The sequence below is a fragment of the Ursus arctos genome, unplaced genomic scaffold (assembly GCF_023065955.2).
Source record: "Ursus arctos isolate Adak ecotype North America unplaced genomic scaffold, UrsArc2.0 scaffold_16, whole genome shotgun sequence".
Classification (NCBI taxonomy): domain Eukaryota; kingdom Metazoa; phylum Chordata; class Mammalia; order Carnivora; family Ursidae; genus Ursus; species Ursus arctos.
This window is the reverse complement of record NW_026622830.1, coordinates 8,241,043-8,255,154: the sequence shown is the minus strand read 5'-3', so window position 1 is coordinate 8,255,154 and position 14,112 is coordinate 8,241,043. Positions and strand designations below refer to the sequence as shown.

The window sequence follows — 14,112 nt, the reverse complement described above, 5'->3', positions numbered from 1 at the left end:
CAATGAAAGTCTGAAATATCAAGAGCAACGACTGCCATGTGTTTCACACTTTCTCCGTGCCAGGACTTGTGCTACATAAATATACCCCTTGCATGTGTGGTGGATAAAAGAATGGTCTCCGACCAGATGCTGGAGTGCAATGCCCCATTCTATCACTTTCTAGCCTTGTGACGTCTTGGAGGAATTACTTCACCCTTTCAACTCAGTTTCTTCATCTTTCCAATGGGGGAGACACAACTTATCTCAGAGAGTTGCTCCAAGGTAAAGCGAGTTCCCCCTCTGGCCCCATGAGGCGTGGACTTTGGGGATCAGAGGCATTCACACCACCCTTGTCCTGCCTGCTGTCTCAGGACTGCACTTCACGGCGTACAACCAGCCAAACCAAACCCACCCTCCTCTGGTCCTCTCACCAGCCCAGTGAGGCGGGCAGTGATTATTAACCCAGTTTTACAGATGTGAAAACAGGCTCTAAGGTAAGTCAGGACAAGCTAATGTAGCGATGGATGGGCCCCCTGTAGGTCACCTGCTTTCCAGGCTCCAGCCTGGGCCCTGTCACTCTTCCCAAGAGCTGGGTGGGGTAACCGAGCTAATTGTCCCCAGCCTCGGTTCAGCCTGTGCCCAGTGGAGAGGGCCGAAGAGGACAGGTAGGGGACTCCAGGGGAATTAAGAATAGGCCCTATCTTCTTTCCAATCTCTGTTGATTCCTCTGTAAAAACTGCACATCGGCCTGCACGGAATCCTAGCACTACATGAAGGAGTCAGGGACCCAGGACGGTGGGAGAGATGAGGGCGCCATCAAGTGGGTGATTCTTGGGCAAGAGGGGGCGGGAACCTACTCCGTCTCCAATCGGAGCTCCATGTTGATCAAATAGATATGCTTCTATAGACACATTTATGTGTGTACACACACGCACGTGCACACACACACACACAAAGTTTCTAACAGTTTCTTTGTCAACTGAGTCCCTCTGCTCAAAAGCCAAATGCTTGCAAACAGCGAAACTTGATGAGTTCTAAAGGCTTCCTTCCACTTCTTTTCAGATGCTCCATGAAATGCCAAGGGGGCTGTTTCCTGTTAGAATCCAGGCAGCAGGTTGGAAGAGAGGGCAGGAGGGAGCTGAGCAGAGAGGACCTCACCCGGAGGGTAAAGATCAAGCCGGGATTGGTGGGTAATGAATTTGGGAACTGACAAAGGCAGATGGTCTTGGGCAAGGAGAGAGGGAGGCGGCATGCGGACGGAGGGAGAATGAATTGTAGGGGAAGGAGTCCCATGGTGGGTTTAAGGTGAGAGCCATGTGGGCCGATGTTCTAAATTTGCTGGGGGTGAGGCTCCGGTCCACACACAAGGTCCCGGAGTATTTGCCGGGGAAATGATAGCATCCCCTACGGAACTCCTGCTTCCTATCAGGTGCTGGACCCCGCAGGGCATACATTCATTTTATTCCACAGGAACCCTAGAAGGTTGCTGTCATTATCACCTCAGCTTTGCACGGGGAAACCCAAGGCTCAGAGGGGTTAAGTGACTAACCCAAGGTCACACAGCTAGAAAGTGGTAGGTCTAGGACCCCAATGAAGCTGTCCAACTTCACGGCACAGGCTCCTTGGCACTGCTCTGTTCTTTCCACTGTCCTATGTGCTCTTTGGTCATTTCTGGACTTCTCAGCTCTGGCCCCACTCTGACACTTTGGGCTCCCCCACAGATATTCAGGGACCGGGACAATCAGGAACGATCAATTGGCTTAGGGCAGTTTGTTTCATATACCTGCCCCATCTTTATCACAACCTGAAGGGTTAACTCCAGCCCCGTGGCTGTTCTGTGCACTATGGGTCATTTAGCAACATCCCTGGTCTCTACCCGCAATATCTCAGGAGCGCCTACTCCCAGTGGTGACCACCAAAAGGGTCTCTGGACATTGCCAAATGTCCCCTGCATATAAAATCAAAGGTTCAGGACTATTGGATGAGCTCCATCCTGTCAGATCCAGGGATTTCATGGGTAGGAGACATGCAGAGAACACTCCATGAGCCTCTGACCAAAAAATAAAAGAAAATAAATAAAATAAACCCCAGAAAACCACCAGAAACCACCAAGAAAGTAAGGAACTGACCGGGCCCGTGAGCTCAGAATCTTTCTAGAACAGCACCCTCCCCACGCAGTATGCCACCCCAGGCACTGTGGCTTGGCAGGGAACGGTTCCACCAGAACTTTGGGCAGAAAAAAATGCACGGTCAGTTTGGAAATGTCTAGAAAAGTGTGATAAGGGTTTTTCTCCTCTCCAAGGAACTGGAGCGGAGAATGGAGACAAATTTTCCAGCAAAACCACTCAAAGCATGATCAGTCTTTTAGCCCCCCCCCCCCCCCCCCGCCCGCCCCGCTTTGATGGTCAGTCTCTGGTCTTCACCACCTCTTAAAAACCGGAGAGGGCTTTACACCAGAGGCTTGGGAAGAGGAGAGAGGCTCTGTACCAGGGCCTCCCATTTCCAAACAGCCTCCAACCGTGACTTCTAGCCCTACCTCACACTGAAGTTCTGTACCCACACTCAGACACACAGGCCAGAGGGAAATACCATGGCATTCATCCATAAAATAAACATGGGGCCTGAGATTCTGTATTTCTAACAGGTTCCCGGAGATGCTGTTTAGAGACCAAACTTGGGTCCAGGGGAACCGTCATGCTCCCCCACCTCCATCGATCAAAGGTCACCAACACCTACAGATATTCCGATGTTCAGGTTAACCCCAGTTAACTCCAGACCCACGGCTACTGTCAGTGTGATTTCCTTGTCCTGCCCTCTGGGCTCCAGCCACATCCCCATGGGTCCTGGTATGACATCACCTGTGTCTACTCCTAGTGGCTGCTTGACCACCTTGTTTATCTCTCGATTAATGACCTTCAGACTCTGCTCATGGGCCAGGATTTATATTATCCCAAATAGAAGACAACATTTACTAGTGCCATATGTCACCCCATGCATTCCTTCCTTCATTCAGCAAACCCTTCTTGGGTGTCTGCTGTGCTCTAGCCACCGTGCTGGGGAGGACAGCACGTCCGCCCGTGACAGCGCAGGCACTGCTCTCCTAAAGCTACCAGGCTAGGGAGGAGAGAGAGAACAAATACACACACACAAATAACCCAGACGTTAACTAACTCTTGAGTGTCTGGTCTCCGCTCACTGTGGACTAGACCTCTCTGCAAAGAAGGAGCTAATTTTTAGTCACCTCTGTATACCCACCACCCAAGGTCAGGTTCAGAGCAGTTTCCTGATTTAAACACTTCAAGGCTCCCTTTGGCCACAGACGAACACTGATGCTCTTTATCATCAGCTGTCCTAGCCAGCCTTGCCTCTGTGCTCCCACGCTCTCTTCCCACCAGGCTGAATTTCACTGTCTCTCCGTTGCCTGGAACACGCTGGGCCTTCAGGCCTCCCCTTGCCTCCTCCTCCACAGGCTAATTAGAGGCCCCACCTTAGAGGTCATCTCCCTGGGGAAGCCTTCCCTGATACTCCTTTCAACCCAGGACGGGGCCACATCCTCGCACTCAGGCTCCCTCCGTCCTGCCTTCTGCCCCCCTGCTCTTTGCAGGCTCAGTATCCCTGCCCCCATTCATCTGCACCTGAGTGTCCCCCCGAATGGTGATGCCTCTGCCCGCTCTGCTCTCCAGGCCTAGCCCAGCACCTGGCATACAGCAGGTGCTCCATCCATATGTCTTTGACAAAGGTCTAGGCCAGTCCCGCCTTGAAGGCGGGAACCACACTCCTGGCCCAAGAGCCTAGAAAGAAGATAGGAACAATCCACCTACCAGGCCCTTAAAGAAGCCCCCGAGAGACTGCCGCCGTTTCTCCTGTCTCTTTTGGGACTTGTCCCCATTCTGCAGCGAGGTCACCTGCCCCGCGGCCGGTTCCACGCACTGGACGGGTTCTTTGGCTTCCTGCTTGTTGTTCTTCAGCTTGTTCCCCTCGGCCGCCACCTTCTTGTCCTTGGAGGAGCCCTCTTTGCCCTTCTGGCCTGCTCCCGCCTGCTCCGGCTCAGGGGATGCGATGGCCTTCTCCGCTGAGTCCGCCGTCTACAGCAAGTTCAAACAAAATGCATGTTTAGGAGCTGTAAGACAACGCTCGATAGCAGGGGAATACGTATGTCAAAACAAAGGTGTTGAAATATTGGATGGGGTCTACGTTCTCATGAGTCCTGGGTGAAATGAAAAAAAATAAGAAAAAGGTGCAAATACTTATGATGGTTCAAGGTCCCGGTAGGAGACATTTATTTGTTTATCTAATAATCAATTTATTTATGCTTTCCTAGCTAGCATTCTTCTCTCCTTCTTCTGGGACGAGAACTTGGGTTTTTCTTGGAGAACCACCCTTCTCTCTCCTTTCACTGTGGTTCAGACAAATGAATTCCACCCCTGGACAAAGGCACTTGACTCAGGCTGGCCAATCAGAGCCTTGGACGTGATCGGGCTGCTGGGATTGGTTCAGGATGGCTGAACACGGATAAAAACTGAGCTAATCTCAGAACCTTACTAAATCAACCAAGAGAGAGGTCTGTCCACCCTCCATTGGATTTGAAACTGTGAAGATAGCCTGGAGTTTCAGAGCCCACACCATTTCCAGGAAAAGTCTTCTTGAAAAGAAAGCAGTAGAGAGAAAAGCAGAGCTGAGAGATGAAGAGACAGAGAGGGAGAAAGAATCCAGGTGCTGATGCCATCACATATGCCCCTGGATCTAGCTGTTCCTGAAGCTGTTCCTTTTGTGCTTAAGCCAGGTTTGAGAGGGTTTCTCCCACTTAAAACCACATGTGATTCTTTTCTAGGGGATGCCTAATGTTTTCTTCATGGTTATGTCTACCTTCATTTCTGGCGTGAAACTGTTCTTTCGTTTATAAAACAGTGGTGAGAGAAGATAAATGTTTTATTTTAGGTTTTGAATGTACATCTTTCATGCTGAAGAGAAATTTTTGCCGTCCTACTTGGTTCCTGTAGTTTGGAAGGATGAAGCTGTAAAATCCAAAATTCGAGAAAATTCTAGGTAAATGACAGATAATAAAATATCTGTAAAATAAAAGCCTTCTCCCCATAATTTACTTGAACTGAAATTAATACAGGGGCCAGACAGATGATAGAAAAACATGACAGAGGCTAGGGGTAAGAATAATCACCTAGAGATCTTATATCCCCAGTTGGGAAAGCAACATAAGAAATATTTCTCTAGTGTAAGAAAAACACTAGTTCAAGCAATGCTGGCTTTGACGTTGGGGAGTAAATTGGAGTGGCGGGGAGGATCTTGGTGAATTGTCACGTGCCGTGTCCAAAGGGGCAACAGCTTCTCAGACCCAGCCAAGACACTATGTAGGATCCTAGCCCCAGGGCTGCCAAGTCTTCTATCTTCCGCATAGAAACTTGAAAACAGCCACAACACCAGGACCCCCATGGGCCACATTTGACCTGCCGAATATATGTTTACAACTTCTGATTGGTAAAAGTGATCGATTGTTCCCGAGTGAAAAAGTTCTTGGACAAAGTTGCAGTTTGACGGAGAAAGCAGTAAGCCGAGAACCGTCATTTCTCATCAGTATCGATATACCCCTTAGAAATAAGCAAGAAGACAGAAGATTCCCTGGTCCGAAAAGGCTCCCGAGGGCAGAGTTTCCTTGGAGAAAGGAAGCATCGAACACGGAGTCACCCCAAAAAGCTGTCCTGCCACCAGTGACTCTGAGTATTTCCGTCGGACCCCGGCTGCCAAAGTTGTAGCAAATGCGAAGTAAGGTACAGATGCCCAGCTGCGACAGAGAGCCGAGAGCGGACACCCCCGTAGGCTGAGACAGAAACTCCCACCACGAGGCTCTTCAGAAAGACCACAGACCATTTGAACACCCTGTTGACTGTTTTTGTTGCATAGAAGATGATAAGACCCAGTTATTGGCTAAGAGCTTAGTGTTTGTCATCAAAACAACAACGACAACGACAACAAACAGGATGTGGTGCTGACTCCTCGCTGTACGACCTGGAATAAATCACTGGCTCTCTCAGCTTCCTCATCCGTGTGGGAGTAACAAAAGAAATCCTACCTCCCGGTGGTCTAAGGATTACGTAGCCCGTCACGGAAAGCCTGTGTCACATGGTGTCTGGCCCATGGGAAAGGCCAAACATCCGGGGACCAGTCTACTCATTTTATCTGGGAGAGAGGGGGTTCCGGGACATGCAACTTAATTTTAAAACCACAAAGCCCCGGGCAAACTGGGAAGCGTCTGTCATCCTGACCCAACATTGCCCACCGAGATTCTCTCTGACACATTCTTTCTGCGTGGATCCGAGAGCCAGATACAGATGAAGGACTCAGGAAATCCTTGTTCAGTCTCCAGATGTGCCTCTCCAGCCTTGTCTCCGATCCCTCTCCCCTCTGTTCCTTGTGCTCCAGGCACATGGCCTCCTCTTCTTCCTTGAACAAGCTGTTCTCAAAGAGGGGCTTCATGTTTGCTGTTCGCAGGGTTTGACAGGATGGCTGCTTCTTTGCTGTCATGTCTCAGCTCAGACGTCGCCTCCTTGGAGACGCAGTCCCTGTTTAGACGGTCTGAAGAAGGCCGACCCCTCTCTGACAAAACACTGCTGTGTTTTCTTTATGTTTGCCTTAATCTTGGGGATTTCTTGGCTCATTTGAGAGTGCTCTGCCCGCCTCCCTCTGCTGGAAGGGGAGCTCCAGAGAACAAAACTCTTCTGTCTTCCATGGCTTTATTCCCAGCACGTCGTCTGACACATAGTAAGTCTCCACCAAAATGGGTTGAATGAATGGCCGGCAACTCGCCCTCCAGATGTTTCTACACTGTTTCCCTCAGCAAATCACTGTGAGGTGGGGAGGGAGACGTGCCCACACATCAATAACTTTCACAGGACATTGATTTTTTTTTTTTTTCCAGGAGGGGAGCTTTCAATGGATCAGCTCCATTTACCGCAGGGTTACACCATGCTATTAGGCTTAAATGTTCTTCTTAATGGCTTAGAAAGTAACTTCCGAAAATAACAGATGTTGGTTCCTTATATTCAGAGTAAGCTAAGAATCTAAACTCTGTGATGAATGGTTTGTCATTAAATGCATATGATTTAAAATCTTTACTTGGGATTTGACTCTCTCAGAATTTATAACAAAAGTTACTCTCATCCAAATCATCTGGGTATGTCCTCCCTCCCCTAGAACCCAGCAGTGCTGGCAGGAAGTTGGAGGACAAGGTCATGGGGACACCCCACTTGATTCAGACCTTGGAAGCATACCCAGACCAGGAGGTGCCTGCGGCTTCTTCTCCTGGAATCATCAACCAAGACTCTCATAACCCTGAGAGGGCAACTTGGAAAGGAGCAGAGAATGTCTCTTCCCACCCCCAAAATTCAACTAGGCATTTATCATGTCTCCAAGATTACACATCCGTCTCCTCAAGTCTGGATCCAGGGACCTCTGATGGATTCTCAGAGCACTCCTAGGTGAGTGTACATAGAATGAGGTTTCTAGCTTACTCAGATTTGCACTGACTTCACTTAGGTTTTACAATCGCTAAGATGATTGGCCTAACTGTTTCACATCCAGATCCTAGACAAAATGTACAATTATATTTAAATATTTCATATTGAATAAAGTAAATATATCATATTTCCATGGTAGTCAACTTCAGGATTTTTGGTTCCGAAGTGGTCTAGAGAATGAGTTTGGGGGCAGGCATAGTCATAAGTTGAAAATGAAAAACAAAAATAATTTGAATGTAGCAAAAAGCAATATATTCCCTGGTGAAATATATGGGCTAATCCAACTATTATGGAAATAGAAATATAATAAATTATTTATAGTCATTGCTGTCCATTTGTGTGTGTGGGATATGAACAATACACTAGGGGGTAATTGATAGTCATTGCTGTCCATTTGTGTGTGTGGGATATGAACAATACACTAGGGGGTAATTTCCTATCAGTGGCACAGGAGTCATAGTAACAAAATGATAGCAACAGCTATGGCTTCATATGTTGAAGCCTTAACCCCCAGTGTGAGCGTAGCTGGAGTAAGAAAGTAATTAAGGTTAATTGACGTCAGAAGAATGGGGCCCTCATCCAATAGGATTAGCGTCCTTCTAAGAGCTGCCATATGAGGACATAGCAGACAGCAGCTGTTGGAAAGCCAGGAAGAGAGCTCTCCTTGCCAGGAACCATGCTACCATCCTGATCTTGGATTTTCCAGTCTCCAAAACCGTGAGAAAACAAATGTCTGTTGTTAAACCTTTGAGCCGGTGGTAGTTTGTACAGTAGCCCACACGGCTTCACATAGCAACTAACACTTACTGAGTCCCCAGTACTAGGACTGTTTACACGGGTAGACTCATCTAAGTCTGACAATGCCACGAGGCAGTACTTTTCCTAGCTCCATTGTAGAGATGAGGAAACTGAGGCACGGAGAGATTTGGTAAGTTGTTTTTAGTCACACAGCTAAAAAGTAGCAGAGCCAGGATTCGAACGCAGGTGGTCTGAGCCTGCAAATCATGTTCTTAACCAGTTCTCTGTATCGCAAACATCAGTAGACTATTTGGGGACATTTTTGTGGAGGTATGTTTTTAAGTTAGTTAAGGCACCGGTTACAAAATAGGGTGTCGAACGTGAGATGATCCCATTAAAAAAAAAAGATACGTGTAGTTATAAAAATGTCATAGTTATGTTTCTTCTAGAATGGAGAAAATCATGGAAAAAAAACATGTAAGCCCATGTCTTTCACCCAATTTTTTTTTTCCCAAGAAAGAGCTCCTACTCTATGCCAGGCACTATGCAATGTGATAGAAAAATAAAAGAGGCTCCTCGCTTGCCCCACAGATGCTCCAGACACAGAAAGGAAGGGGTAGAGGAGACGCAACTAATAGACAAAGGACTTATTACAATGTATGATAAAGTCTATGAAGTAAGAGAACAAGATGCAATGATGATGGGCGGAAATAGAACATCTCTTTGAGGAGGTGACATTTAGGCCAAGACTTGAAGGATAGGAAGGGAAGAGGGAAAAGCATGAGTTAAATGAAATAGCCGAGAAATTCTAGCTTGTTCATGCATGTATCCGCAGACCCCGAGATAGTGCCTGGTATACAGCAGGTGCTTAACCTAGAGATGGTAAATGAGTTGTCTGCGGCTGAGAATTGCATTGGCAACGAAGCTGGAAAGAAGTGAGAACATGCAAGCTAAACCCACCACCGAACAGAGTTGACGGGTCACTTACTTGATAGCTGGAGTCTTTCCCATTTATTTCTTCTGAGTGGGTGATCCCTCCATCCCCTTTCACTGACTAAAATAACAAACAGACAATGACCTTTCAGCTACCAGGAGCACAGCAACATGGGGAATGCAAGGGGAGTTCTGAAATGCATGACCTCAGTCATTCATGGTTGAGATTCAGGGTCAAGACAAATGGAGGACCAGCTAGAAATGTATTACTCATAAGATACACAATTTCCATGTGGCTTGTAACCAGAGGCCGATTATATTCAAGTGTTGGCTTCCCCAAATAACAACAACAATGGAAGTCTTAAACCCTGTGATTAGGTAATTCTGGGGTAAAGAAATGATGACCAAATGTTGGTGTTGGAACCAGGAGGCGGTGGGACGCGTTGCGTGAGTGAACAAGTGAACCGTTGGTAGCCTTCTGTTGGTAACATTTAGGTGGTAGATATTTCCCTGTGGGTTTTCCCCTCGCAGACAGATGGGGTTTATTGAATATCCCATTTTTCATTTTTAGTGGCTCTGTGGCCCGTGGCATCAGTGATAAGGCTGGATCACAGCTTTGGCTCCTGAAAGCACAGGCTCAGTGAGGGGTTCTCAAACCGTGATCCCAGGGCCACAGCCTCAGCATCCCTTGGGAGTTTGTTAGAAATACCAATTCTTGAGAACCACAGAGTGGGGGCGGGGGGAGGCGGTGAGCAACAAGCCCTCCAGGTGATTCTGAAGCACACTGGAGTCTGAACATCACTTCTTCAAGCTAATCGGCATAGACAAATGCAGACCCATACTGGGGCCCGGAGTCTCAGCTGTGGATTCCGTAATGCTCTGGGCCTGACGCTTGATAAAGCACCTAAGAACTCTGGTAATGAATTGCCCAGTTCTTCTCGGGTTTAATGCCCATATATTTGGTCACTGCTTATCGTCTCCTCCTCCCCTGCTGGAGGCAGGGGGTGTAGGAAACAGGGGGTAAGCAATGTGGGGCAAACAGGAAGACTTCAACTCCCACTGCTACGATCTCAGCTGTTCTGCCAGCAGGTGGCAAGAACCTGTAACACCTGCATCAAGAACAGTTAACAACATCAAAGGCACTCAAATAATTTTTTGATTGATTAATATTATATGTCTCTGTAATCTGACGTATGGTACTCATATTAGTAAAGATAATGAAAATTATTATTCATGAAAGCTAACTTTTAGTGAAGTGCTTACTAAAGGTTAGGCAGGGTGCCAAATGAGATAATAACCCTCACTAGTTCATTTATTCCTCATGCAGAACCTTAAGATCGAGGAATAATTTTATTTGCCTCATTTTACAGGCAAGAAAATGGAAGCTCAGAGAAACCAGCGTGGGTCATGGAACCAGCAGGTGAGGGAGTCAGGATCTGACACCAGGCAATGACTCCATATTCCATCCTCTTAACCGCCTCCCCGTACCGTTCCTCCGAGGTAGGGAGGCACCGTTCAATTACACACGTTTCACTGAGCACCTACTATGAAGTCCCCTAATTAGGAAAGATAATAAGGGCTTGGATAAGATGGAGGTTGATAAATCTCAAATAGGGAGGTTTGTGGAACATGCCCATCCCCAGAGGTCGACCACGCTCGTCTTTAAATACTACTTGGTGCTGCTAAGATTCAGAAGTCTTGACTAGGACTGTCAATGGTTTGACACAGTATGGCAATTTCTAGGTCTTTTCCTGCCTCTAAACCAACCTTTACAAAGCCTGGCAGAGGGTAGAACCTTGATACATGCTTCTTGATTGGTTAGGAATGGAAGGAATCTTTCTCCTGCCTGAACCCCTGGCGTCTGGAAGTTCCATGTGCTTTTCTTAGGAACATCACTGTCATGGGCTTCACCCAGCTGTTCAGCCCAGAGGCAAATAAGGATCTCTGGGTCCTCTTCACACACTTTAGATCCATTTAGATGGAGAGTGGTTTTTTCTTCCCCTGGGTCTTCTGCATTGTTCTACAAGGGCCAGTCTTGCTGGAGAACATTTAGAAAAAGAGATTGACTCTCTTGGTTACTATTTCTCTCCCTGTAACCAGCTCGGTCCGCCTCCTCATTGCATCCAAAGGTTTTGCCATTTTGGGATTTCCCTGGCCTCCAGAATTCAGGCTGCCGTTAAGAGCCCTTCCTACCCAAACACATTCCCCAGTGTCCTTTAGAATATGGTGTCACAGCCTCATTAGCTGGCCTTTGGGGAATGCTGAATGGCAAAACCAGCCAAACAAACAATGTTGGTTTTTTAAGCAAAATCTGAATGGAGATTAGGAGGCATGCACGGCCCCACCTGCGAGAGAGAGAGAGAGAGAGAGAGAGAGAGAGAGAGAGAGAGATTTTTAACTTCCCGTTAGTGGTTTCAATTTGATTATCTGTTAGGTCCTCCGCCAGTTTAGGGTTTAAATCTGCTTTCTTCCCCTCCCTTTCTTTGCTAGCCCTTGGGGGAGAATTTAGATTGAATCAAAAGTCTTCCTTGGCAACAGTGGATCGAGGTTAAGATCCTGACAACGGTCCCTCCGGCTGTCAGGGAGATTATTGCAAAGAAGTTCAACTCCTTCCTCTTTAAAAAAGAGACTATCTCAAGCTTTTCTATGATTTTCCTCTGTTATTCATTTTGAGGCATAGAAAGCCATATATATGCAAAGGTGACTGCGTGCTGAGTTTAGACTAAGGGTCTTACAAGTCCCTCCCTCCCTTCCTCTCATTGTTTTCTATCATTCTTTCCTCTTTGCTGAATCCTCTTCCAGAGACCAGTTCAAATAGTTCATGTTGGGCTCTGTATTCGAAGGACCATGACCGTAGAAGCTCATTTTCTCCATTGTCTAAAAACTAGAGTTAGAACCCCACATTTTTTTCAGGGACTATCTAATACTTCAAAGAACAGTTTGGAGGCTACCAAGTAATTTCAGAGATTTTCTAGTTCAACACTGAGTAACTTTCTTCCAGGGGTTTATTTTTATTCATGAGAGGTAAAGGTGAAGTGTCTCGGGCATCCAGCCTGCGGTGTTGGGATGGAATCTGGTTGTGACATCCAAGCTTTGCGTATTAATAAAGTCATTTTTATTTCTTTCATGGTGTCACACATTCTGAGAGCTGGATACTCCGAGGAGCGTTTGAACCCTCTGCAACATGTATCGCTTAGCTATTCAAAGTTCTAGTGGAAATGTTTGGTGGGCGGTTCACATTTCTTTGAAAGGAGTGCAAGTGTGTTTTTGATGGAAATCTAATCCAACCTAAGTTGCAATTTAAAAGAATTGGGAAAATATTTTAATTGATAATGAGGGATTGTTTACTAGGTCAGCCTTATTGTAACAAATCCAAGGAACTGGACCTGCTAGAAATTTCCAGAATCAACAAAGGCTATGCGTCCAACCTTTGTATTTTACCAAGATACTCACTTGAAACAGAACTGGGCAATCAGACAAAATTACACAGTCAAGGCAAATCTCAGTTTAGTGACAAATAGATTCAGAAAACCACACCCGAGCTTTCTGTAAGTCATGTATTAATTCTCCTCTCTCTTGCCTTGTCATTTCAGGTGATTCCAGGTAAGCACAGAGAACACTACTAGGAGAATCACAAAAATGGAGCTCTGATGTTCACCTCCATGTACTCTCAAAAAAAATCAGCCGCCAGGAGCCCAGAAAGCCCCAGTTCCATCTAAGTACAGGGGTGAGCGTTAGAATCAACAAACACCCGAGTTTGAGGTCTGGTGCCGCCATCTACCAGTTCTGTGACCTTGACGGCATCACTTAAACACGCCGAGTCTTCATGCCCTTCTCTGCACGGTGGGGCAGGAATGTGTTGCATGGGGTTTTTAGGCTAATCAATGAGCTAATGTGCTGGCCGGGCCACTGGCACATGATATGTAAACAGTAGCTATTATCATCATTACTGTAATTATTACCTGAGAGCGCCAAGTGACCACAGAATCCCCTTTAAGGGTAGAAAGGAACGCAAGCTGCTGTGGAGACAGGAATTACCCAAAGAAATGCTACTTTCAGAAACCCTCTCGTGAAGGGCAACTCTGTATTCATAGATGGTACTTGGGGCAGAAAGGGAGATGAAGAACTTTAGCTGGAAGACTCCTGTTTTTTTTTTTTTTTTTTTTTTGTCTTACAATCACCGTTACAAAGCACCCTTCTTTTCCCTCCAGATGGTAAATTTCAACAGGTTTTGTTAGATTTATAGATCGAATGTAAGCAACGGAAGACCATGACTTCCTGGCTCTATCCTCATTCGGGTCTTATATTTGCTCGATATTAAAGCTCACACTCCTTCTCTATGCCTGAGACCATGATTCCAACAAAGAGCTTCTTACAAAACAAATGGTCTAAAGAAAGAGACAGGAGGAGGATTAAATGAAACAGTAGGTGACAATGGCTCGGAGAAGAAAGCACTTTTCAAGTACAGGGTGTTATTAATATTGACAGATGATAAATTTATATCTCTATATTTCTATCTACCACCGTATGATTTCATCTGCCTACCTGGTTTGCGGGCACATGAATAGAGATCTCCACCCACTCACTCTATAAAAATATACTGGCGCTTCAAATATCCAATTTCTTGACATACACTTGAATTAATACATATAAGAATCTTTTTCTATTTAGGGCATGACAGATGTCTTAGCTACTCCTTGCAATTATTTTGAAAATCTGTAGGAGCCCATAGGATTTTTGTGAAGTTGTAGCTTGACCTGTGTTGGATGCAGTACGAGGACTTGGGGGACTCTATTTATCTTTACCTGAAATATACTTGTTTTTCCTGAAATGGGATTATTTGAAAAATGATACTCTTTCCATTTCTATTTTTAGGAGAGGTTAGTTTCTGGAAAGAAAAGGATCTCTTTAGAAATAAACTGGGCAATGCATT

At 46.2% G+C, this 14,112-nt stretch overlaps 1 protein-coding gene across 2 annotated transcripts in view; it reads right to left on the bottom strand.

The window, feature by feature from the left end:
- The window catches only part of BCAS1 (brain enriched myelin associated protein 1), a 91,575-nt gene that overhangs the window by 1,119 nt on the left and 76,344 nt on the right, over nt 1–14,112 (bottom strand). For both annotated transcript variants that reach the window (XM_057312461.1, XM_057312462.1), the window contains 2 exons: nt 9,235–9,300; nt 3,801–4,064 (listed from right to left, as the gene is read on the bottom strand). In XM_057312461.1, coding sequence (XP_057168444.1) covers nt 3,801–4,064; nt 9,235–9,300 — 330 coding nt within the window. The remainder of the gene's footprint in view (nt 1–3,800; nt 4,065–9,234; nt 9,301–14,112) is intronic.